This window comes from Aotus nancymaae, unplaced genomic scaffold (genome assembly GCF_030222135.1).
Source record: "Aotus nancymaae isolate 86718 unplaced genomic scaffold, 86718_ANA_hifiasm-v0.15.2.pri h1tg000022l_1, whole genome shotgun sequence".
NCBI lineage: Eukaryota > Metazoa > Chordata > Mammalia > Primates > Aotidae > Aotus > Aotus nancymaae.
Window position 1 is genome coordinate 29,367,686 of NW_026988435.1, and position 27,265 is coordinate 29,394,950.

Below are 27,265 nucleotides of genomic sequence, written 5' to 3' on the forward strand. Positions count from 1 at the left end.
TTCTATTTTTGAGAAAGATTAACTTTTTTTTTTTTTTTTGAGACAGAGTCTTGCTCTGTTACCCAGGCTGGAGGGCAGTGGCATGATCTCAGTTCATTGCTACCTCCATCTCCCAGGTTCAATTGATTCTCCTGCCTCAGCCTCCTGAGTCACTAGGACTACAGGCATGCACTACCACACCTGGCTAATTTTTTGTATTTTTTTTAGAGATGGGGTTTCACCATGTTGGCCAGGCTGGTCTCGAACTCCTGACCTCAAGCAATCTGCTAACCTTGCCCTCTCAAAGCTGGGATTATAGGCATAAGCCACTGCACCTGGCAGAAAAGAATTATCATTGAGAAATGCAAAGATAACCTCATTTGCAGATTCTACATTTAACAGATTGGTGATATTAGAGAATCCTTTTGATCTTTTTTTATGCTAATCTCTACAAAACACATTAAACTGTTAGTGATTTTGGAAATTCACTCAGTAAGGCAGAAAAGTAAAACTACAAAGATATAAAGAAAGTTTGAAACAATACCAAACACCTACGTAGTGTGGGAGGTTGAGAGAGTTTAGTGGATGGTAGAGTGATACATCTTCTCACATATGTTGTTTAAGCGGCTATTTTTCTTTTTCTTTCTTTCTTTTTTTTTTTTCTTTTTTGAGATGGGGTCTTGCTGTATTACCCAAGCTGGTCTCAAACTCCTGGGCTCAAGCAATACTCCCAAATCAGCCTCCCAAGTAGCTGGGATTACAATTACAGGCACATGCCACCACATCCCGGCAGTTTAGTAAGTAACAAATACCTGTGGATTAATTTCTCTATCCTCTGACCCAAACAGCCCCTGAGTAATCTGTGTGTGTATCAGCTGTTAGGATGTTTTGTGCAGAGATGCACAGATTCTCACAGAATTTCAGAACGAGAGTTCAAATCCAGGTTCAGAAACTCAGTTTTAACCATTTGCCCAGAGCTGATCAAACTCTGGAGAAATGATTTGTTTGACAATTAAATTAGTAAGTATATTTCAAGTGAGAAATAGAACTGCCAAATGCTGGCAGTGGTTCTGTACTTCTATTTTTTAAAAGCCGTATCTAGGTCTAAGAGTTAGGTAACTATAATTGCAGACTAAAAAGCAATGACTAATCCTAAATTAATATAGCTCTCAAAGTCTGATGCACCATCTCTGCTGTAGAGACGTGCCCATACATAACCCAGACCATGTGTGTCATTAGTAAGGAGGGCACTCAGGCTTGTTGTTCTTTGTCTCTTTGCTATCACGCCGTGTGTCTATTTTGATGTCTGACATCTTTCATGATTTCCTGCTTTCCACAACTGAGGTTTTAGGGCCATTGTTTTTTTCTGGTACCTGAATCTTAAGGAGAAGCAATTAAAACATAGAATGGCCAATAACTGTAGCTTCCATTGGGTATGTGGTTCTTATTAGCATTCATTTTGGAAGGGGTATTTCTTCATTTGTCTTGATAATCGACTAGATTTGAGTTGACAGTTGCCATCTGTCTGAAATCAATAGTTAATGTCACAGGTAAATGAACCGTGTTTGGCTGAGATTGTCACTTGGGGAAAATCAAAGACTACAGAATCCTAAAATGACTTCTTCATGTCTGATGAGGAGTACCTGGTGAGAAATTCAGCCACTGATGGTTTTCCTGTGCCAGTGGTTACCATTACACGCTTGAACATGTGCAGGACAATATTTTTTGAAATTTTTGAGAATTTATTTTACTTTGAGAATTTAGTTACTTCATCTCTTTCTAATATCACTTAGAATTTTTAATCTGGTTGTTTGGACAATGGAATGGCCTGAAAGTTTTCCTGAACTTACTAATGCATATAACTTATATGAAAATAATTTTATCCTCAATTCTAAATTACCAGTAGTCCCTCTTATACTGAAGCTGTTGAAGAACCAGAAAAGGGGGAAGGCATAAAACTTTCATGCATAAATAGGCATGGTTTATTCAAATTAGTTCATTCACCATAAACATTTACTCATTAACACTGTCTCTTTTTTTTTTGTAATATACTCTCTGAATAATACCTTTACAACTCTAAAGGTTGAAAATGGCTATGAAGGTCTGGCAGTCTTCTATCTGGCACTGCTTTCTCATAATGCCTTGTACTGATTTGAGGGCAGGGAGAGAAGAAAGGGGACTGTGGAGGCAGACTAAGTAGTTGTACACCTTGGCTTTCCTGCTTTCTTTTTTTTTTTGTGTGGAGCCGGAGTTTCGCTCTTGTTACCCAGGCTGGAGTGCAATGGCGCGATCTCGGCTCACCGCAACCTCCGCCTCCTGGGTTCAGGCAATTCTCCTGCCTCAGCCTCCCGAGTAGCTGGGACTACAGGCACGCGCCACCATGCCCAGCTAATTTTTGTATTTTTAGTAGAGATGGGGTTTCACCATGTTGACCAGGATGGTCTCGATCTCTTGACCTCGTGATCCACCCACCTCGGCCTCCCAAAGTGCTGGGATTAGAGGCGTGAGCCACCGCGCCCGGCCGGCTTTCCTGCTTTCTAAAGCATTGTGACTTTGAGCAACTTACTTAACTACTCTAAATTGTAATATCTGTTGATATGGTTTGGCTGTGTCCCCACCCAAGTCTCATCTTGAATTGTAGCTCTTATAATTCCCCGGTGTTGTGGGAGGGACCTGGTGGGAGATAATTGAATCATGAGGCAGTTTCCCCCATACTGTTTTCATGGTAGTAAATAAGTCTCACAAGAGCTGGTGGTTTTATAAGGGGTTTTCCCTTTCACTTGGCTCTCATTCTCTCTTGCCTGTTGCCATGTAAGACATGCCTTTCACCTTCCGCCATAATTGTAGGGCTTCCCCAGCCACATGGAACTGTGAGTCCATTAAACCTCTTTCCTTTATAAATTAGGCTCCAGTGGCTTACACCTGTAGTCCCAGCACTTTGGGAGGCCTAGGTGGGTGCATCATCTGAAGTCGGGAGTTTGAGACCAGCCTGGCCAAAATGATGAAACCCTGTCTCTACTAAAATTACAAACATTAGCCAGGCATGGTGCCAGGCACAGTGGCTCACGCTTGTAATCCCAGCACTTTGAGAGGCTGACGTGGGTGGATCACATGAGGCCAGGATTTCGAGATCACATGGGCCAACATGGCGAAACCCTGTCTCTACTGTTAGTACAAAAATTAGCAGGGCATGGTGGAACATGCCTATAGTCTCAGCTACTCAGGAAGCTGAGGCACAAAAATTACTTGAGCTCAGGAAGCAGAGGTTGCAGTGAGCCAAGATGGAGCCATTGTATTCCAGCTTTGGTGATTTAGGGAAACTGTGTCTCAGAAAAAAAAAAAAGAAAGAAAGAGGGGAGGTGCTACACACTTTTAAACAACCAGATCTCATGAGAACTCACTCACTATCATGACAACAGTACCAATGGGGATTGTGTTAAGCCATTCATGAGAAACTATTCCCATGATCCAGTCACCTCCCACCAGGCCCTACTTCCAACATTAGGAATTACCACGCAACATGAGATTTGGGTGGTACACAGATCCAAACCATATCAGTATAATTGTCTTTCAGTAATTACCAAAACCACATGACCGTACATTTTTATTTTTATGAAACTTTTGATATAATTGATATCCATAGTTTTTATAACTTGCTTTTATACATGATACTGTGTGTACTATACTTTTAAAACAAACAAAAAACTTCGGGATGGGCACAGTGGCTCACATCTGTAATTCTAGCACTTTGGAAGTCTGAGGCGGGCAGATCACTTCAGGTCAAGAGTTTGAGACCAGCCTGGCCAACATGGTAAACACCATTTCTACTAAACACAAAAATTAGCTAGGTGTGGTGGCACACACCTGTAATCCCAGCTACTTGGGAGGCTGAGGCAGGAGAATCACTTGAACCCAGGAGGTAGATGTTGCAGTGAGCCGAGTTGGCACCACTATACTCCAGCCTAGGCCACAGAGTGAGACTCCATCTTAAAAACAAACAAACAAACAAAAAAATACTTATATAACACTTCTTCAGTTTTTCCTAGTCATGATTTCAATTAAAAGTGTTAATTTAAATAACACCTTATAGTAATTTTAAAATTGTAGTAATGTAGAGTAAATACTTATTCTTAGTCAAACCAGACTATCTTAGATGAGTAATAGAGAATACAAAAACTTTTGTTCTTAAAGTTGGGGGGAAACTTTAAAGTTTCAAGCTTTCACTTGACTGGGAATTATTTGACTTGGAGTTGTTAGCAGTTATGAAAATAATCATCTCTTCACCTTATTTGATGAACTTCTGCCAGTGCTTTTAGAACATGTTCATGACTATTAAAGATGTTCTGAGGCCAATTTTAAGACAATTGTTGACCTCAACCAGCAGGCCTACATGCCCATTTTCTTTTGTTTATTTTCGTATTTAATTTATTCTGGAAAAGTGAAGAAAAAATAAAAATCATTTCAAGAAAGCAGCCAGCAGGGGCTATACCTGACATCTGCTAGTGATATGTTGATGTAAAATCCAACATTTTGTTTTTAATAAAAAGAGCTGTTAATACAAGATTTTTAAAAAGGAACTCTAAGACTAGAAAGCTAAACAAGGTAGAAATCTTATAGTAAATCAATTTTTTAATGTGAAGATTCAGAGCTTTCTGTCCAAATAAGTTCCACATATGTGACCTTACATTTTAAATATTCTTACTTAATTTGTTGGTAAACCCTGAAGTAAACAGAATTAGAGGAAGAAAGGTAGCTAGAAGGAGAAGATACTTAAAATCACAAATGTGGGTACAATGTATGTTTGGATGCCAGCTACTCTAAAAGCCCAGACTTCACTACTCGCAACATATCCATGTAGCAAAACTGCACTTGTACCCCTTAAATTTATACACGTAAAAAGAAAAACATTTTGGAAATAAATATCCAGCTACTACAAAATACTACCAATGATTAATTTATTAGTGCTAATTCCCTTTATAATTTTTTGCCTACATAATTTTGCCAATTCAACTAATCCTCTCTTTCAACATCTGTGATACATTACTTTTCTGTTCAAATATTAATACACACATAAAAAATGTATGGGGAATTAACAAAATTCCCCATAAGTTAACAGCTGTTATTTCTCACAGAACTTTTATAGTAATTTTTGACAATTTAAGAAATGTTTCTTAAAGGAAATTTTAACACATAGAAACTGGAATTGAGAAACAGAAGATGATTTTCTTTCTCAATGATTCCTGAAACCCAGTTCCTAAATCTTCTAATCTCAGATTGTACTAAAATTTGCCTGAAAAGAAGGAAGGCCAGGACCGACTGAAGAAAATAAATATTCTCGGTAGCCAGTGTAGTGTCTGAAAATGTCAAAGGTATGATGATACGGAGGGAACAAAGATTATCTTTTCCTATTTTGCCCAAAGGTTTTTCTCAACTGATTTCCAGGGAATTTGAGTCTTTATTGTTTTGTCTAAAAAGTGTACTAAAATGCTTCAAAAATCACAAGAATTGTCAGTTGTAAGTAGAGTTTCTCTGAGGACATTAATTCACACATTGCTAAGGGAGACAAAAAGACTTTTTCGAAGTATACTTTGAAAGTTTCACAGGATAATGGTTTGGCATTGGAATCATTGGCAAAAATGTTCAGAGATTCTGTCATTAAAAGTAGGAGTAGGCCGGGTGCAGTGGCTCACGTCTATAATCCCAGCACTTTGGGAGGCCGAGGCAGGGGGATCACTTGAGGTCAGGAGTTCAAGAACAGCTTGGCCAACATGGTGAAACCCCATCTCTACTAAAAATACAAAAATTAGCCAGGTGTGGTGACACGTGTCTGTAATCTCAGCTACTCAGGAGGCTGAGGCATGAGAATTGCTTGAACCTGGGAGGCGGAGGTTGCAGTGAGCCGAGATTGCACCACTGCACTCCAGCCTGGGCAACAGAGTGAGACTCAGTCTCAAAAATAAAAAAAATAAAATAAATATAAAAGTAGGAGTAAAGCAACAAGAACATTTAAAGTCCTGTCTTTTCCCCAGCTCACTGAAGAGGATTCTGGCTTGGTCTCCTAAGCCTCGTTCCTTCCTCTGCTCTCTGAAGATTCAGACTCTATCTTTGGAATCTATAAAATAACATGTGAGAAGCAGAGGAGAAGCTAAGAAAGAAAGGGACACAGGAGAAGAAAGAGATATGGGGGAAGAGAAAAGAAAGAACAGCTGTTACGTGATCAAAGTATATGGAAAAGGAGGAATAGGTTATTTAAAAAGATTGCTTGGACCCCTTTCATGGTTCTTGAAATATACAAGCAAAAGAGTTCTTTCGAAATTACTCCTTGGTGGCCCTGACACCTCTCTAAGATTGAGCCACATGGGTCACTGCTTTCTACACACATATTTACAGCTGTCAAGAGAAAGGATCAGTTCAATCCTATACTCTTCATATAGACACCATGTTTGCCAGTTTCTCTACTGAATATATTTTCCACTGAGAGATATAGAACCTGAGTATCACTGGTTTTCCCGTTGTACTAGAAATCTAGTAATTCGTATCCCATAGACTTTTGCAAATTAAAAAAAAAAACAAAAAACAAAAAAAAAACATTTTCTTTGGGTCCCTTTGTTGTCCAGGCTGGAGTACAGTGGTTCAGTCATAGCTTACTGTAGCCTCAAACTCCAGTGCTCAAGTGATCTTCCTGCCTCAGCCTCCCAAGTAGCTGGGACTACAGGCAGGTACTACCATACCCAGCTAATTTGTAAAAATTTTTTGTAGAGATGGAAGATGTTACTATGTTGCCCAGGCTAATCTTAGACTCCTGGCTTCAAGTAATCCCCCTTCTTTGGCCTCTCAAAGCACTTTTGCAAATTTTAGCTTCACAATTAGATTGCTGTCCAGGATTCTAAGGAAAAAAAAAATTCTCCAGAATAGCATATATTCTTTAGGAGTGAAAAAATCTAGCACAATGGAAGACTAATTTACCTGTTGATATATATAGATGAATAAATCAAAGAAGAGATGTCATGTCATATGAAAGATTTCTCTCTCCTTTCCAGGAGTTTAATCAATTCTCTTTCATAGTTATAAAATTCTGATTTCATAGGAACTTTCAAAATCCTAGAATTCATGGTTCTTTCCCCTTCTTTATAGTCTATTGGTTTATTCCTGTTCCTGATTGTTCAAACTGGTCTAACTGTAAGTCTAGGGTAATGAGTGAGTTCTTCACCCCCATCTCTCAGGGGACATTTGCTAATGTCCAGGGACATTTTTAGTTGTCATCACTTGGGAGCGTGGTGATACCAGCCTCTAGTGGATAAAAGCAGGGATATTGCAAAACATCCTACAGTACACAGGATGGCTCCCTAGAACAAAGAATGACTGGGCACCAGATAGCAATAGTGTCAAGATTAAGAAACCCTTACCTAGACCTCCCCTCTGGAGCTACCTTGGTGTCTTACTTTCCTAGTTCAGCCTCTTAGCTTCAACCTTCCTGTTGTGCTTCAGAGCCAGTCTTTTGCCTTCATTCTAACCAATTTCTCAAACTCTCTTGTCTTCATTAGACCAATGAACCTAACCTGGCATCTTTGTTAATATTTTGCCTTCATTCTAACTAATTTCTCAAACTCTCCTGTTTTCATTAGACAAATGAAACTTTCCACCTGACATCTTTGTTAATCTGCAATCCTTGCTCATGTTCAGCTTGGGGAGAATGTGGTGTGGGCCAAGTATAGCATAGTAATTAACTATGTGGGCTTTGGGTACTGACTGAGTCCAAATCCAAACTCTACCACTTACTTCCTGTATAATCATGGCCAAGTGTCTTACTCTCTGTGTGTCTCTGTTCTCCTACCCTCAAAAATGTAAGTAAAAATGGTACCCTGCCATGGAGAATTGTAAGAGTCAAAGGAGTTAATATTTGTAAAGCACCAAGTGCTTAATAAATGTTAGCTATTATCATCCTTCTCAAGAACCCATCAAGGTCCATGTCGTCTAACTTACTTCTCTGTACTCCAAGTCTGGAAAGCAGGTGTATTTTACTCGTGATGGCTTCTCTTAAATGTTTGCCTAAATTGTGAATGTTTTCCATTACTCTGATGGCTAGAATTTTGGATGTGGAAAGGCAGGAAATACCCTATTTTTCTCTCTCAGGTTTGGCTATCCATATCCCTTCCCTGAGCATTTTGTGGCATAAAGGTCGGAGGTGGGAAAAAGAGGGAAGGAAAAATATTTCAAAGCATTTTCATGGATGACACACAATTCTTAGTCTATAGATGGAAACTGATGAGTGAAGTGATGAGAGGATGGATGCACTCTGGGCAGCTCCTAAGTTTCTGATGTGAGTGGCCATATGGAATGTGATGCTTTACACAGAGATGGGATTTGTAGAAATAAGACAAAGTTTAGGGACATGCTAATGAGTTTTACCCATGAGTTTGTGGTAATTGTAGGAAATGGAAATACAGATGTCCAACAGAAAGCTGGGCTTGTGGATTTAATTTCAAGAGAGAGATTAGAGCTTGAGATGTGAAGTTAGGACTTTTTGGCAAATAAATGCTTGTTGGGTCGATGAGAGTATAAAATCATCTGTAAAAAGGAAGTAGTTTAGTCAGAAAAGCAGTTTCTGGATGGATGGAGGGCTGGCTGGATGGATGGATGATGGATGAATAGATGGATGAATGGATGGATGAGCAGAACAAGGAGGAAGAACTCATAAAGCAGCCAGAATGAAGCACCAGGATCAGAACAGAAGGACGAAGACTAGGAGAGAATCAAGTTACAGAATAATACAAGGGAGTCAACAGAGACTCATGTCATAGAGAGGTCAGGTAAGATGTAGACTGAAAAGTGTCCATTAGATATGCCAACACAGATAGGTCATTTTTGTATTGGTGAAAACAGGTTCAATAGACTACAGGAAGTCAGAGGACAGATGGTAGAATGAGTAGAGAAATAGCATTTCAAATAAATTATAGAACTATATAGTCAAGAAATAACCTTCTTTAAATTTTCATGATAGGCTTAATTCAGTCTTACCTTATTTCATGTGTAATTTTTTGGGTGAATAAGGAAAGACAGCAGTTGGATTGTTTGTTTAATTTGTTTACTTGAGATGACCAATGTATTAGTCTATTCTCACACTGCTAATAAAGACATACCCAAGACTGGGTAATTTATAAAGGAAAGAGGTTTAATTGACTTACAGTGCAGCATGGCTGGGGAGGCCTCAGGAAACTTATGATCATGGCAGAAGGGGAAGCAAATACATCCTTTTCACATGGCGACAGCAAGGAGAAGTGCAGAGTGAAGGCGGGGAAAAGCCCCTTATAAAACCATCAAATCTCGTGAAAACTCAACTCACTATCATGAGAATAGCATGGAGGTCACCACCCCATGATTCAATTACCTCCCACCAGGTTCCTCCCACAACATGTGGTGATTATGGGAACTACAGTTCAAGATGAGATTTGAGCGGAGACATAGCCAAACCATATCAAACAACAATAATGCTTTGTATTATTCTGAGTTTGAAACAATTAACACCAATCCAATATTGTATACTTACAACACTTTCCCCAAAGAATTGCTTTTCTTCAGGAACTCTTCCTTAGTGTCAGTTTGAACCAACCTCATTTCCTGGACTTTTCTCATTAGTATACAAACAGGAATGGGCTCATTTATTCAACAAGTATTTATTGTGTCTAGCTTTATGCCAGGCACTGTTCTGAGTGTTTGGGTTAATTTCAGAGAATGTAACAGGCAACAGTCTTATGCTTGTAGCACTTATATTTAGAGATGTATACTTATAGGAAAATATTTAAATTATTTTTAAACATGGCCATTACATGGAGTATAGAATGACATCCATAAAGAAAGTTATACAAATCAAAGACAGAAAGTTTTAAATTCCTATCTCTGCTACTTTCTTCTTTAGTACTAATAATACCTACCACACCAGATTATTTTGAATATTGAATTTTTCAGAATAAAAGCAAGTATGTGAAGGTGAAATGGGAGAGTTTCCTGATCCCCTTTGCAGGACATGCGACAAGGGTGTGGCTCACCTGTTCATTCGTCACCGCTACTTGAACCCCCGCAGAGGGTGGGAGGGGTGCAGCATGCAGACAGACAGGTTTGGGAGCCCAAGTGGGTGTGTGTAACAGTGTGCCCTTTTAGCCCTACCATCCACAGATGGCCTGAGTGTTAACCAGCTCAATGAACCCTCTGCCTTTTCACATGGGCCAAGGGCCAGTGTGACAGCTTTCTGTGTCCTGAGCTCTTGCTCAGCGTTTCAGAAAAATCGGGTCACACACAGGCTTGAAGAATGAATGCAGGGTTTTATTGGGTGGTGGAGGTAGCTTTCAGCAGGATGGATGCGGAGCTGGAAGAAAGGATGGAGTGGAAAGATAATCTTTTCCTGGAGTTTGGTCATCCAGAGGCTGAACACTTCTCCGAGGGCCCCCAGTCAAACTCCTCTCAGTGGTCAGACGTCTCTCCTCTTCTCTCTTTCTCTGCCCCATTGTTCTGCTATCCGTCTGCTTGTCTCCTCATCTCCTCGCCTGCTCATCTGCATCTGGAGCCTGGGGTTTGGGGTTTATATAGGTAGAGGATAGGGGGCATGAAAACAGGCATGCCTCTCCCCTTTTAGGTTCACTGGTCTCCAGGCTTGAGGGTGTGGCCTTTGGCAGGGAACTGCCCTCTTCTACCCAGTACTGCCCTGTCTCCTCTCCATATCAAATGTACTTTTTTAAGTGAAAATTTCTGTGTTACTTTGAGGGCGTGACAATGAATCAACAGCAGCATCGTGTAACTATTAGATCACAGTAGCGGTAGCCACCGTAGGCAGTTACTTCAGTCTATAGACCAATTCTCAAAAATCATTGAAATGTTTTGGGGGAAAAAAAAAAAAGATGTTCTGCTTGAATTTTTCATCATAATTTTATATACAGCTTATATACATTATATATATATACAAATTTCATCAGAAGTATGTAAAATGACCCATTTATTTTTTATTTTTTATTTATTTATTTTTTTTGAGACAGAGTTTCGCTCTTGTTACCCAGGCTGGAGTGCAATGGCGCGATCTCAGCTCACCGCAACCTCCGCCTCCTGGGTTCAGGCAATTCTCCTGCCTCAGCCTCCTGAGTGTAAAATGACTCATTTCTATATGACAGGTGTTGTCAGGGATAAATTCATAAAGCTATTTATACTTTTAAATAAGCACTAAAAACAATTACCTTTTATTTGTGGGGCAATACCATGTGATCCTAGATTGCATATTAAGCTGAATTAAGGTTGTAAGTTATTTTTCAAGGATTGGGCTGGCAAGAGTGTTGACTGTGGCAGGGTCCAAATAGATGCATGGGTTCTACTTTGAGAAATGCCTAAAGGCCAAAACTACAATCTAGAAAATAAACATGTATAGTTTGGTTGGGTTTTTCCTATTTTGATATTTTAAAACTACGTTTTATGAATTGGGTAAAACTGTCACCAAACTTTAGGATACTTTTCTTGAACATTGCATCCTATTCAGACATTCGAAAATGAATTTTTGTATAATTTTAATTATTCTGTCTGTTTTAATCTTTCAGATCACAAGGCCTATGGGCTTTCTGCCCCAAAAAATCAACAAGTAGTCACGGCAATAGAGTACCAAGGTATAGTATCTTACTGATTTTCACAGGCTGTATTGTTTATAACTCAGGAGAGTTACTCATGTGATGTTATTTTCTATTGGTTGGGATTCTCTGCCTTACCTTACACTAATTCCTCTGCCTGAAATGCTGCTTCATGCTGACTCCACCTCAAGAACATTTTCTCCACCTTCTCAGTGGAAATTTTGGACATTCAGTCAAAGACTGGTTGTTACTTAAATTATCTGCAATAAAGCAAATCTAATTTGTGAAACTGGGAGATGGAGATCTTAGAAAGTTTCTAGCCAGCTAGATATGAAAAATAGAAATGAACACTTCCAACCCCACTCTGTGTATTTAAGATGATATTAATATAGCTTACTTTGGGTTGCCATTTTCTTACCTATTTAGCTGCTTTAAAATGTGTATAAAAAGGAGTTAATTAGAGAGTATAAAGTTTCTGTTTTGCAAGATAAAATAGTTCTGGAGATTGTTATATGCACATTAATATTCTTCATACTACTGAACTGTACAGTTAAAAATGATCAAGATGGTGAATTTTATGTTTATTTTGCCACATTTAAAAAATTGTCAAAAGAAACTTGTAACCTATATATGGGTTTTTTTAGTAAGTTTTTTTGTTGTTGTTATTGTTGTTTTATTTTGCTTTGTTTTGTTTGAGTCAGGGTCTCTATCTGTCACCCAGGCTGGAGTGGAGTGGCATGATCGCGGCTCACTGCAACCTCCACCTCCAGGGGTCAAGTGATCCTCCTACCTCAGCCACCTGAGTAGCTGGGATTACAGGTGCAGGACACCATATTTGGCTAATTTTTTGTGGAAACAGGGTTTCACCATGTTGCCCAAGCTGGTCTTGAACTTCTGGGCTCAAGCAGTTTGCCCACATTGGCCTCCCAAAGTATTGGGATTACAAGTGTGGGCCACCACGCCTGCCCTCTAAGTTTATTTCAAATATTGACTACCTACTTCTTTTCCAAAGGATCCTTTACTTTTTCTGCAATTAATAATTCTAGGCAATCAGAAGAATTACTATTTCTTAAATTTAATACTTGATTAGGCCAGAGATTGTAGACATTTAAGAAACAGGTCCTGAATGTCTGATCTCTCATCATCAGGTATGTCTTAGGTTCCTGGAGCTGGAGAAAGATGGGTTTGAAGGAAAGAGACAGAGATTAAAGTAAAGGCCTGGAGTGGGGGGAATTAAATGAGTTAATATTTACATAGTGCTTTCAATAGTGCCTAACACATGATACAAATTACATGTGCTTCTTAAGTAAAAAATACACTGTAATAAGAATCAGTCCTGGCTGGGAGTGGTGGCTTGTGCCTGTAATCTCAAAGTCCTGAAGCCAGCAGTTTGAGATCAGCCTGGGAAACATGAAGACCCTGTTTCTATTAAAAAAAAAAAAAATCAGCCAGACATGTTGTCCCAGCTACTCAGGAGGCTGAGGCAGGTGGATGGATCACTTGAGTGCAGAAATTTGAGGCTGCAGTGAGCCACGATCATGCCAATGCACTCCAGCCTGGGCAACAAAGTGAGATATTGTCTCAAAAAAAAAAAAATGGCCAGGCACGGTGGCTCACACCTGTAATCCCAACACTTTGGGAGGCTGAGGCAGGTGGAATACCTGAGGTTAGGAGTTCTTGACCAGCCTGGCCAACATGGTGAAACCTGTCTCTACTAAAAAAATTAGCCAGGTCTGGTAGTGGGCACCTGTAATCCCAGCTACTTGGGAGGCTGAGGCAGGAGATCACTTGAACCTGGGAGGCGGAGGTTGCAGTGAGCTGAGATCATACTATTGTACTCCAGACCCAGCTGACAGACCAAGAGTCCATCTCAAAAAAAAAAAAAAAAGTTCATCATTTAAAAACAAATGAATAACTTAATAACAAATTACTTAAACAATTATTAGGTTAACTATGTTCTCTTAAGGTCTAATATTTTATATGCTTAAGCTATAGGACACTCTGTTATGAGTTAGTTTTAAACGGAGAGAGGTGGGAAGAGGAAATTAATGATTGAGGGAATCTGGGACTATGGAGCACTTCCAGGATGGAAAAACAGGGTGGGGTGAGATGCCAGAATGGAAGCTGGAAAGGCCACAAGGCGAGCACAGAGTGAGAGAGGGGAAAATGGACCAGGATGTCCCTGAGGAACAAAGGAAGCGAAGTTCAGTTCCCCAACTTCTCACTTACTCTGAGGTTCTTAATGCTGGGTCCAGCTGGATACAATGGATGTATATCCTCTGCCATCATGTCTGAGTTAGGACATCAAAATTATGTTCTTTAATCTTACATTATTTTTAAAACACGTATCAGGATGAATTTCACATAACCTGAAATCCATGGTTTTTAAGTGAACAATTCAGTTGCATTTGGTAAATTCACAGTATTGTGCAACCAGTATCTCTACCTAGTTCCAAAATATTTTCATCACTCTAAAACCCTGTACCCAGTTACCTTACTTTTTAATGCATGTTTTATTTTTAATACAGAAAATCCCAAATCCTTCCATAATGTATTGCAATCAAATGTTAATCTCACTCCAAAATAAGTGTTTTCTGTTTTCTTGTTTCATCTCACCTCTTTTTAATTAAGAATTTCATTTTAATTCTATTTTATATGTATCCCCATCATTCCAGCTTGGCTCTTCATAAGGCATAAATACATTTCTGTCTCTTCTACATTTTAGTTTTAGGATATTTGATGCGGTAACTTAATTTTGCTTTAAGTCTATAATATTTCATGACTTGTGTATTTGTGTATGTTTGTTTTACCCAATTTGTTCATTTGTTATGTCTTGTTTCTCTGAGGTCAAGAAGTTGTTAATTAATTCCTACTTTCCAGCGCTGCACTGCATCACTTCCCATGGTAGTGCCAAGAGCAGAAGGACACTGAAATCAGGGCAGCTCTGCCAGGCTTGTAAATTATATGAGCAGCCTCCTGCAAAGGGAGTCGAAACCTGAAAGCCATAAATCAGAGTTTAATAGCAAGCATTTCTTCACAGAAGTAATTTCTGCTAAGTCACAGCTATTTTGGTAGTATCAATTCTTTTTCTGTTACGTAAGATTTTGATGATTTTTAACTTGAGCCCTGAGAACGAAATCAAAGGATAATTAGCAGTACAGAATCCAGGAAAATTAAGATTCACAATGATTCTATCTATGTGATTCTGAAATGTAATTATTTTGCCGCATGTTGTTACTAATCCTTTTTATAAACAAAGAATTCTCTTTTCTTGATCCAAATGAAATAGATATTTTGGCACTGAAAGAATAGAAAAGCTTGGTACATTTTCCTGAGGCTAAGAAAGCAAATGAACATACAGCCTAACTCTATGAACTCTCTTCTCTCTTATGTTGAGAAAATATGATTTCTATCCATATTTTTTGCTATCTCCTACAGAGATAACATTTTATTTCAAATTGGAGTGGTTTACAGGAAATCCGTAATGGTATAAAGTATGGATTTCTATGTCAAGGCAAGCTTGCAACTATAACTAAGAGAAATTCCTCAGGAGTGGAAAAAAATAATGACCATTTATGGAGCACATACTATGTGCAAGGTGGTACCATGTGCATCATGCACATAAATATAGTGTCTCATTTAATCTTAGTGACAGCTTTGTAAGATGAGTACTGTCCTTTTTATCATTTCATAGTCATGAATATAATGTTCAAAAAAAGTAATTCTCCCAATATGACATACGGAGTATGTGGTAGAGATGGTCTAACTCCAAAGCCTCTGCTATAACCTACTGTATTATGGTACAATAACCCTAAAGCCTGGTAGAGAAAATTCTGCTGACGTAAGTATTGAATTTTGGCTGAAGAGAGGGAAGAGAGTTCATGGGAGTTAGGTTGTAAGTTCATTTGCTTCCTTAACCTCAGATACTGACCCCATGATTCCAGTATTTTTATTCTCTGCAGTTGTTTCCTATGGCTGCCATTTAAAAAATGCTACAAATCAGGTGACTTAAAACAACAGAAATTTATTCTCTTATGGTCATGAAGGCTAGAAATTCCAGATCAAGGCATTAGTACCAAAGGGCCTAGGCGCTGGCTCTTTTCTTGCTTGGGATATTCTTTCTCAAAGAACCATGTCATGAATTCTCCCCTCTTTTTAACCTTTGGTCAAATATCACCTTCTAAATGAGGTGAACTCTGGCTACCATTTTTCAAAAATTGTAGCCCTGTCCTCAGCACTTCCAAACCTCCTGTACTCTGCTCTGCTGTCTTTCGTCTTCATAACCTTCATCATCTCCTAATGTACTAAGTAATTCACTTTATTGTGTTTCTTGTTTGCCTGACTTCCCCTGCTAGACTGTGAGATCCCAAAGGACAAGGCTTTTTGTTTTGTTCACTGATACAGCTCAAGAACAGTGCATGGCATATAGTAAGTACTCAACATATTTTGGATGAATTGGATAAACCATTTCTCCACATTTTACATAGCCAGTGAGAAAGAGGCTGGAATGAAATCACTGGACTTGGGAAAATTATTGCTATATTTTCTAGTATAGTTTTCATAGAGGTCTTTCCACAGCACAATAAGGACAGAAATGAGGAAGAATTCACCAAGAGAGGGGTGTGTGTGTGTGTGTGTGTGGGTGTGTGTGTGTGTACGCACGCACATGCATGAATATCTAGTTAAATATGTAAAACAGTGCGATTATTTGAGTGTAAAATTATTTTTAAGACATAGAAGACAGACATGAGGAATAGGCTAAAAATGAGTGTGGGTGTGTGTTGAATTGTTGGAAACTCACAAAATACCGGAAGGAAACCTATCTACAACTCAAGACTCCGGAAGGTCACCACCCATTCTTCTTAATCAACAGAACAGAACTGTGTTTCCTCAGACAGGTCCTTAGCACGCATTTGTCTTTGTAGCCTAACTGTAAACATGTCTGTAAAATGCTGTCTCTTTGTAATGTAAAACCTGCTTTAAAAACTTTAGACATCCTTGAAAATATCTTTTGGTTCTTTTCTTCCTTTCCTTTCTTTTCTTTGCTACTTTCCGTTTTCCATTACCTTTTATTCCATTTTTGTATGTCCAGCAATATGTATGGAATGAAAAAAATTAGAAACTAAATATTCTGCATTCTTTTGTGTGGAATGAAAAAAATTAGAAACTAAATATTCTGCATTCTTTTTTAACATTCATTTGCTTAACATTAAAATCAGAGGTATGAAAAGGATTTTAAAATAATTTCTGGTCAAAGATACTATGCTTTTTTAGGTCAAACCATATGCCTTATGGGGAAAAAATATTGTCTCAGAAATATGGAGTTGACATTCTAGTGAGCCTGGTTAAAAAGTACTTTAAAAATATTTATAACTGGAGGTTTCCATTTGGCAACTCAAAGCAGTTCCCAGACTGGCACCGGTTTTTTTTTTTTCTCTCAGACATCTCGTTTGGACAGTGAAAGAAGGGGATTCCTTTGGAGGCTCCAGTAATTATTTTAATGACACAATTGCAGTAAATTTCTTATAACAAAGGAACTTAGGTACATTGAGGCAGTTACACTTGATGCCAAGATTTAATATTTTAATAATTTATCTGGACTGAGGCAAGGTTATAGGCAATTGTTTGGGGGTAAAAATCAATGATTTATTAGAAGATCATATTGGATACATATTAACGTATTTCTAGAGAAGGTTGACAAAGAAGGGATCTGAGTGAGAATGTAGCATGTTGGGGAAACTTCTCTGGGTTTCCCAGCATGCCCCTGGCTGGACTAAGTGCCTTTGTTGGTTACTAAGCATGAATCACCATCTGCATATCTGGTACTCAGCAACCCTGGGCTTAAATGCCATTATCTTAATTGCCTCTTCTACCAGATGGTAGATTCCTTCAAGACTGAGACTAAGAATAATAAGATACACAATTAATCGTAGCTGCCATTTGTTAAGTCCTTACTATATCCAAGCCTGTGTGCTTTTCATATCTTATTGCATTTGCAGACTCACAACAACTCTGTGAAATACTAGCCCATTTTACAGATGAAAACTCAAACTTTATAACCAGGGAAATAAGCATAGTGTCACACAGTTATTATGTGGAAAAGCTAGAAGGCTTCCAGTTCATCTCTGGGTTGAGCCAAGATGGGACCTGTTGATGTAATTTTTGAATGAATGAATAAAACTATAAAGGAGTAATTTTAAGATGTTTAAAATTTTGTTACCTAGTTAAGTAAAATATAAATTCATGGGAACAATTAGAAAACAAATATTTTTGTTGTTGTTCCTAGAGGCTATTTTAGCCTGTAAAACCCCAAAGAAGACTGTTTCCTCCAGATTAGAGTGGAAAAAGCTGGGTGAGAGTGTCTCCTTTGTCTACTATCAACAGACTCTTCAAGGTAAGAAGGTATAGGCTTGAAGAGGTGAGAGCAAGAGAATGCCAAGTACAACCAAAATCCTTTAATTGACAAATGAGATTGGGATGTGTTTTTGTAAGTGTGAGATAAAAGCAACCGTATCTGAGACGTAAAACATGTAGCCACAAAAGTAGAGAACAGAGAGAAGTGAAGCCCACTGAGTCCCTGGACTCTTCTTTCTCAGCTCAGGCATAAAAGGGGCAAAGTGCAATTGCTTTTATTGGCTCAATAAACTCCCTTTCTTCTTTTCTGTTCTTTTCTTTTTCTTCCTTTCTTTTCTTTTCTTTTTCTTCCTTTCCTTTTCTTTTTCTTCCTTTCTTCTTTACTTTTCTTTCCTTTCTTTCTTTTTTCAAGGTCTTGTTCTCTTGCCCAGTCTGGGGTACACTGATGTGATCATGGCTCACTGCAGCCTCCACCTCTGGGGCTCAAGTTATCCTCCCATCTCAGCCCCCAAGGAGCTGGGACTAGAGGGGCACACCACCATGCCAGGTTAATTTAGTTTTTTTATTATTATTATTTTATTTTTATTTTGGAGATGAGGTGAGGTCTCCCTATGTTGCTCAGGCTGGTCTTGAACTCCTGGGCTCAAGCCATCCTCCTGCCTCAGCCTCCAAAAGTACTGAAATTACAGGTATGAGCCACTTGCCTGGCTGTAGATAAACTCCTGAGAGAAAGGAAGAAAAAAATGGTATGGTTTGGAAATGGAAGGTTGCTTCTCGGCAATAATGCTGTCACTCTATTTCCTTGTGTCCATCTTGAAAGGTAGGCCACCACTGAGAAGCTTAGGGAGTTAAGACTTACGGGTGACTTATGACAACAGCCATTATCAAGTGCTTTTTTTCTTTTCTTTCGTTATACATTTCTTTCCACTATCTACTCTTGCCATTGAATATGTGATGAACTTATCATTTAAAATACTGATAAGGATGGATGAACTGTTATGATGTCCATTTGCTTCAAAATAAACCAGTGGTTAATGATACAGATGAAACAAGATAAACCATGCATTGATGACTATTATAGCTGGTCAATGTTACATTGAGGTACAAGTCACTCTACTTTTTAATCTTGTGTATGCTTGAATCTTTCCATTATAAATATTTCTAAAGCTGGAAATATAACTTTACAACTGTAGTTAACATGTTATTATTTTAAAATACTATGTATTTCTTTAATGTTAAAGAATTAAGTGAAAAAAATTTGAAGTTTATAGAAAATTTAAAATATCCCCTTGGGTGCTTATCTGTCAAGATAAGACTACTAGCTATAACGTGATAATAGCACAGCTGTCTTCATTTGAATTTCCTGTAGTTACCATTTCTGGCACGTGCATATTATGCAAAACTTTTCATCTGAGCCACTGCACCTGCCTAATTTTTACATTTTTTTTTAAGAGGTGAGATCTGGCCACGTTGCCAAGGCTAGCCTCAAACTTCTGTCCTCAAGTGATCCTCCCACCTCAGCCTTCCAACTGGCTGGGACTACAGGTGCAAGCCACCACACGAGGCACAAAACACTATTTTAATTCTGAATATGTTACTATCAAAACATAAAATGTTTTTAAACACCTTTTCTTGTGCCACAGTGTTACGTGGGCCACCACACATAAAGTTACTGTTCCAGCCAATTAAACCAGACTCCCTGGTTTTCTGAAGACATGAATATTTTTACAAGGGAACTAGAAAGGGAATGAGGCAAGCATTTGAGTTGAATTCTTTAAAATATAATATGGGGCTGGGTGCAGTGGCTCATGCCTTATAATCCTAGAACTTTGGGAGGCCGAGGTTTGCAGATCACTTAAGGCCGGGAATTCAAGACCAGCCTAATCAACATGGTGGAACCCCATCTCTACTAAAAATACAGCAATTAGTCGGTGTGGTGGTGCACATCTGTAATCCCAGATGCTCAGGAGGCTGAGGCATGAGAATGGCTTACAGTGAGCCAAGATCACACCACTGCACTCCAGTCTGGGCAACAGAGCAAGATCCTGTCTCAAAAAAAAAAAAAAAAAATATATATATATATATATATATAATATGGAAGGGCCTCAGTGGCCACCTGCTGGCGGCTGCTCCTAACAGGGTCCATGCTGGAGCTGACAGCCTGCCAGGGAGTTGGGCGCTTGGGGATCAGGTGGGAGCACTGGGGTCAGTCAGAGTCAAACACATCAGTGCAGGCCCAGAGCAGCCCAGAAGATAAAATTAACAGTCCACTTTATAAACCAACAGTGAAACATTTACGAACAAAGGAAAAGTTGATGACGCTCTGTTAGATGTTGTGGTTGAAAATAATCTAGATATTAATGGGTTTGTTGCATGGGAGGGAACCTTGGCTTGCTCTCTCTGTCACCTCGTCTTTGAAAAGCATATATTTGAGAAGTTAGACACAATCACTGACAAGGAGATTGATATACTTGATCTGGCATATGGACTGACGGACAGATCAGAGTTGCATTGCCAAATCTGTTTGACAAAATCTATGGACCATATGACTATTCAAGTACCTGATGGAACGGCCAGTGCCAGACCATCCATTGATGTGGGCAAGACCACCTAAGCTAGAATAAATAGGAATGCTTTCACAAAATTTTACCTATTTTATAATTATTTCTTAATATAATTAAATGAAAACATGCATGAATGAACTTATTATGACCAACTTTACTATTTTAATTCATCTTGCATAACTACTGAATTTTGTAGTTCCAAAAATATGCAGTTTTTACTTTTGTTAAATTAGAAAAATGTCAGTTAAATATTAGAAAGTAATTAATGTGATAATACCTTACAAATTTTGCCTTATGTTTGTTTACCAACTTTTAGCAAAATGTGTTTCACATGGCCTTATGTCTGCTTACCTAGAAAGTAAATTTTAAAAAAGATTTTATTAGCCCTATTTTATGTGAGTGAAGACAACGATCTAAAATATCTTGTTTAGGACCATCGAACTAATTAGAAAATCCGTACAAGAACCTGCATCTTGTTACTGTAAGTTATATGTTAGACTGAAACTGATAAATTATGACTATCTTACAGTAGCAATTAAATCTGAGTGCATAGAGACAAAAACATTTAATTGCTCAGTGAACTGCTTAACTGACAGTTACTAACCTTATACATAAATATTTCAAAATTTTGATTCAGTGAGAAGTATAAAGTCAAACATAGGCATTACCGCACTGCCAAAGAAGTTTGATCTTTGTTTTGACTAAGCTAGTAGAATAAACTAAAATTAGATAAATGAAATAAAATATGAGAGTATAAAACTAAAATTTTTTGAACATTTTAGAAACTGTCCTTTCCAAAATAAAAATGTAAAATAACAGCATCCATATATAATTTTTACATTTTAAACTTTTTAATAGGGAAATAAATGTTTTGGTTACTAAATGAACCGACTAGATGAGGAAGGTATTGCACAGAAAGCTACTTGGGTTAGTACTAACATCAATGTCTTCTTTTTCTAAAAGGTAATTTTAAAAATCGAGCTGAGATGATAGATTTCAGTATCCGGATCAAAAATGTAACCAGAAGCGATGCGGGGAAATATCGCTGTGAAGTTAGTGCTCCATCTGAGAAAGGCCAAAACCTGGAAGAGGACACAGTCACTCTGGAAGTATTAGGTGATGGGCATGTATGTGTGTGACTACGTCTCCCACCCCTTCCCCACTACCCAGCCCTGGGGGCAACCAGGCACTGGTCCATAAACATGGCAGCTTAAACTGGGGGCCTCAACCAGTCAAGTTACAGAGACCATAAGCATCACCTTCCCGGCAAGCTCTTGGCTGTTTCTCCCCATCCCCTCATTGGCTGCTGAAGTTTTAGTAACTTGTTATCACAAAGTATCTCTTTGTTAAAGACGGAGGTAATTCCTAATGGTCTTACAATGTACATAGGAGTATCTTTCCTGAGAGTTTATTTTTCAGTAGTTTTCAGCATGTATACATTTCTCCAACCATTTAAAATAGTACCATATAAGATGATAGAGAAGCAATAACACACAAAAAAGTAGACCAGAGGTAGGATGAGAAGTCATTTGGTAAATAAAGGAAATTGACATTGATTACATAGCTGATATGTGTTAGGCCGTTTCACATATGTAATTTTACTTCATCTTCACTAACAATCTGATTTGTACAGATAAGTAAATGGAAGTTAAATGATTTAACAGGCCATACAGCTAGAAAGTGTCTGGACTGAGATTTAAACCCAGATGGGGTTAACTCCAAAACCAGTATGTTTAGTTTCTGTATGAATCATGGATAGGCTAGGCACAGTGGCTCATGCCTGTAATCTCACCACTCTGGGAGGTTGAAGTGGGAGGATCCCTTGAGGCCAGGAGATTGAGCCCAGTCTGGGCATCATAGTGAGTTCCCTATATCTCTTTAAAGAAAAAAATATATATATGTGTGTGTGTGTGTGTATATATATCTATATATATATAGCTGAGAATACAGGTGCATGCCACCACGACTATGTATATATATGTGTGTGTATATATATATGTGTGTGTGTGTGTATATATATATACGCGCACACACACACACACATATTGTATATATGTATCTCAGGCAGGAGGATCACTTGAACCCAGGAGTTCTCAGCTACTTGGAAGGCTGAGACAGGAGGATCACATGAGCCCAGGAGTTCAAGGCTGCAATGAGCTATGATTGTGCCACTGTACTCCAACCTGTGAGACAGCAAGACAGTCTCAAAAAAATAAGTAAATAAAAAGAATCATTGATAGATCGTAACAGCACGATGGTAGTTTGTGGAGGAACACAATCTCGTCTCTTTCATTGGTGGTGTTTAATCTACCAAGCAAAGAGACTAAAACAGCTCCCCTTCCTTTTTCATGTTGTTCATGCTCTTTCTTAAATACTAGTGATGTACTAGTATAAGAGAAATTTAATTCAGAAAACCTGGCAGCAGATTCAGCCAGTTCATTCATTTTTTAGTATTATATAACAAATTCTCTCACATTTAGCAGAATAAAAGAACACGCGCTTATTAGCTCATAGTTCTATAGAGCAGAAGTCCAACAAGAAGACTAGGTTATCTGCCCAAGGTATCACAGGCTGAAATCAAGGTGTTGACAAAGCTGAGTTCTCATCTACAGCCTGTGAGGAAAATCTTTTTCCAGGCTCATTCATGGTGTTGGCAGATTTCAGTTCCTTCTGGTTGTAGGACTGAGGTCCCTGTTACATGCTGGCTATGAGATGGGGGCCCACACTCAACTCCTAGAGGATACCACATTCCTTGTTACATGGTCCCTTCCATCTTCAATGAAAAAAGCATGTCAAATGTGTCAAATTCATCTTGTACTTGTTGTTGTTGTTTTGAGACAAGATTTCACTGTGTCTTCCAGATCACAGCTTAGTACAGCCTCAATCTCCTTGGCTTAAGCCAAGGATTCATATCTTATATGATATGATATGAATTCTCCCATCTCAGCCTCCCAGTTAGCTGAGACCACAGGCACACACCACTGTTTTCTTTGTTTGTTTATTTGTTTGTTTGTTTTGTAGAGACACAATCTCGCTATGTTGCCCAGGCAGGTCTCAAACTCCTGGCCTCAAGCAATCCTTCTGCCTTGGCTTCCCAAAGTGCTAGAATTACAGGCATGAACCACCATGCCTCGCCTCCTTTTTGTGCCTTGAATCTCTGATTTTCCCTTCTGTAACCAGCCAGAGAAAACTCTCCGCTTTTAAAGGTCCATGTGATTAGGTCAAACCCATTCATGAAATCGCTCTCTCTTAGAGACAGTGGTTTTGGGAGCTTAGTTACATTTCTAATATCTTTTTTACTACAGTACCTAAATTAGTGTTTGATTGAATAACTGGAAAAAAGAAAGTGTATTTATACCAAGGACCGCAATCTTGGGAGACCACTGTATAATTCTGCCTACCACAGCCAATTCTGGGTTTTCCTGGATAACAGGTCACCTGATGAAGTTTGGCTTACTTTCTAATACCTGAGACCAGAACAACCCTAATACCTGGAGCAGGTATCTTCTAACTTGGCCAGTTCTAGACAGAATGAGATTTGTACTTAAGTACTGGGCCTGAAAAAAATACTCAGGTTTGGCTGGGCATGGTGGCTCATGCCTATAATTCCAGCACTGTGGGAGGCCAAAGCAGAGGATTGCTTGAGCCCAGGACTTCAAGAGCAGCCTGGGCAACATAGTAAGATCCTGTGTATGCTAAAAAAAATATTTTTAATTAGCTGGTTGTGGTGCCTGGAGCCTAGATTCCAGCTACTCGGGAGGTTGAGGTGGAAGGATCAATCACTTGAGCTTGGGGGTTGAGGCTGCGCTAAACCGTAATGACACCACTGTACTCTGGCCTGGGTTATAGGGTGAGATTCTGTCTCCAAAAAAAAAAAAAATCTATCTACACCCACACACACTCTCTCTCAAATTTGGCTTCTTTTAAATATGATTGGTAATAAACCAGTTGAAGAAAATAAACCAAAAAGAAAAAGAGATTGTTGATCTAATAAAGAATAGCTGTTGTATTAGCTATGGTAATGCTTACTACTATAAGAGATAAGCCCTTAACTCTCACTGAGTTGCTTAACTTAATAAGTTTCTTTCTCACTTAAGTAAAGCCTAAATAGTTGGGGCAGTGGTGGAAGAGCTCTATTACTTTACTTCAAGAAATCATTAGTGAAAGGTTAGCTGAGAGAAAGGAGAATAGACCCAAAGTCAGGCAATCAAGTTTCGTTAACCTGCCGGGCTGCTCCGTAAGGATCAGAGGAGGCAGCCCTGAGCTTACAGGTCAAGGGTTTATATAGGGTGAGGGGGGCATAAGGGAGTTTCAGGTAACAGGCACAGAGATAGTTAACTTGCTGCAGACCTACAATACATTATCCTGTGACTTTTGTGGCGGCAGTCTTTAAAAAAGAAGACGGAAACCAGGATTTTTTACAGATATGTGTCAAACAGGAATTACAAGTATGGATGACCAACATATGTTTTCCCTGTCCTCCTGTGAGCTGCCTGGATGGCTGCAATCAGACTTTGCTTAATTGCCACACGTCTGGCAGCCTTGGTGTGGCGCCTAGGTAGGGGTTCAGGAATGCAGCTGCAGAGCAATCAGGAGGGGATGGGGTCAGCCTGCACGGAGGGGGTTTTCTGAGACAGCACAGCTCGTCCCTAACAATTAGAGACTCAACCTAATGTAGGTCTGACATCTTCAATACCTGCCTTTCCAAGGTCACTATTGTTGTTGACACCTACTTGGTAGTGGGAGGGGGTAGAGGATATGAATGAATGGAGACTCGTGGGAGGTTTTTAATTAATCGGACCTGGAAATGGCATATATCACTTTTTCCCACATTCCACTGGGCAGAACTCATGTATGTGACCCCATCTGGTAACAAGAGTGCTGGGAAACATGGTCTACTCTGTGCCATGAGAAAAGAAGATGGGTTTGTTGGACAAATAACTGGTTTCTATCACAGGGTCCAGTAAACACACATCTTTACCTGGCTATTAAAACCTTTGATTGTAGAGACGAAGTGAACAGCTTTGAAAAAAACAAACAAGCAACCTTGATTAGCTTATAAATAACCGATATCATTTGACTTCCATTGTTTAGTGGCTCCAGCAGTTCCATCGTGTGAAGTACCCTCTTCTGCTCTGACTGGAACGGTGGTAGAGCTACGATGTCAAGACAAAGAAGGGAATCCAGCTCCTGAATACACGTGGTTTAAGGATGGCATCCGTTTGCTAGAGAATCCCAGGCTTGGCTCCCAAAGCACCAACAGCTCATATACAATGAATACAAAAACTGGAACTCTGGTAAGGCCATTTCAAGAATTGACTTGATAACTGTCTTGCATTTGGATAAAAAAATATTAGAACTTAAGATGATGTCGAAGAGAGAACTGATACCATTGCTTGCTAAGTGGAGAGAGGCAGGGGGAGCAGGAAAGATGGCAGCACTTGCACCAAGAAGCGATGGAAAGAGCTGCTACAGGAGCTGGGAAGAGAAAACAGAGACTGAGGGAGCTGAGCGTGAAGGACCAGTAAAGCCTCCTGAAGCACAGGAGCAAAGCCTGCGTGTCTATCTTTTCAGAATTTCAAAAGATTCTAGAATTGATCGTCCTATAAATGATACCAATTAAGGTTTTTCGAGACCCTAAGCTACTTTCTGGTAGTAACTCTGGCTCTTTAAAGGAAATGTTTATTATTTGCTGCTGCAGTGAACTCACTTGTGACTTAGGAAAGTGCATTAACCCTTTTACCAGGGAGGCCTTCATTTATATAGGTGGTATTTCCTAGGAATTAGAAATACCTCCACTACTGAATGCTGCCATGTGCTATAAACTTTAAAAAAATGCACACTGCCTTCTTAAGTAACAGTGCCCCAGAGCCCACTAAGCCTGATTCGTGATGATGGATCAGGCAGTTATCTATAGCTATCTTCTGGGCTGGAAAATTACTAAGCGCAGCCTCAATTTACAACATCAGGAAAATGCATGAAAACTTGCTTGGGGATACCCTGACCAGGTGAAAATAGTAACTGTAGTCAATCCTAGTGAATCATGGTGGATTCCTGTGTCATTAAATATTTCCATGACTGTAGACCACCAACAACTGACTCTCTGACTTGAGTATCTGTTACTTTAGATTGAGCCCAGATAGTCTGTTTCCTCCTTTAAAATATTCTTATTGAAAGACCTTTCTAGGAATACTGATAACAATCTATGAGTAAGCTCTGTGACGCTAATTTCATTTAAAAATAAAAAGTATTTTACTTTTTCATCTGTGATTTTTAGGAATAGAAGTGGAAGTTTGCTTGAAGCTTTCTAAAAAAAAAATTCGGTTGATACAATATTCCATGTCAGTTTAAAATCATCTGCCTTCTAACAACGCAGAATCACTATGACAGCCATTATCAAAAAAATCTTAAAGGTGTGGTGATAACAATAACAACTAATTTTTTGTTGATATTGTTGTTGTTGTTGTTGTTGTTTGAAACAGAGTCTCACTCTGTTGCCCGGGCTGGAGTGCACTGAGGTAATCTCAGCTCACTGCAACCCCCGCCTCCTAGTTCAAGCAATTCTCCTGCCTCAGCCTCCCGAGTAGCTGGGACTACAGGTACCTGCCACCATGCCTGGCTAATTTTTCTATTTTTAGTAGAGACGGGATTTCTCCCTGTTGGCCAGGCTGGTCTCAAACTCCTGACCTCAAGTAATCCGCCCACCTTGGCCTCCCAAGGTACTGGGATTACAGGCATGAGCCACCAGGCCCAGCCAATTTTAAT

General features: G+C 39.1%; 1 protein-coding gene across 2 annotated transcripts in view; it reads left to right on the forward strand.

The window, feature by feature from the left end:
• The window catches only part of JAM2 (junctional adhesion molecule 2), a 73,834-nt gene that overhangs the window by 29,505 nt on the left and 17,064 nt on the right, over nucleotides 1-27,265 (forward strand). For both annotated transcript variants that reach the window (XM_064380065.1, XM_064380066.1), the window contains exons 2-5: nucleotides 11,556-11,621; nucleotides 17,869-17,976; nucleotides 21,464-21,616; nucleotides 25,595-25,797. In XM_064380065.1, coding sequence (XP_064236135.1) covers nucleotides 11,556-11,621; nucleotides 17,869-17,976; nucleotides 21,464-21,616; nucleotides 25,595-25,797 — 530 coding nt within the window. The remainder of the gene's footprint in view (nucleotides 1-11,555; nucleotides 11,622-17,868; nucleotides 17,977-21,463; nucleotides 21,617-25,594; nucleotides 25,798-27,265) is intronic.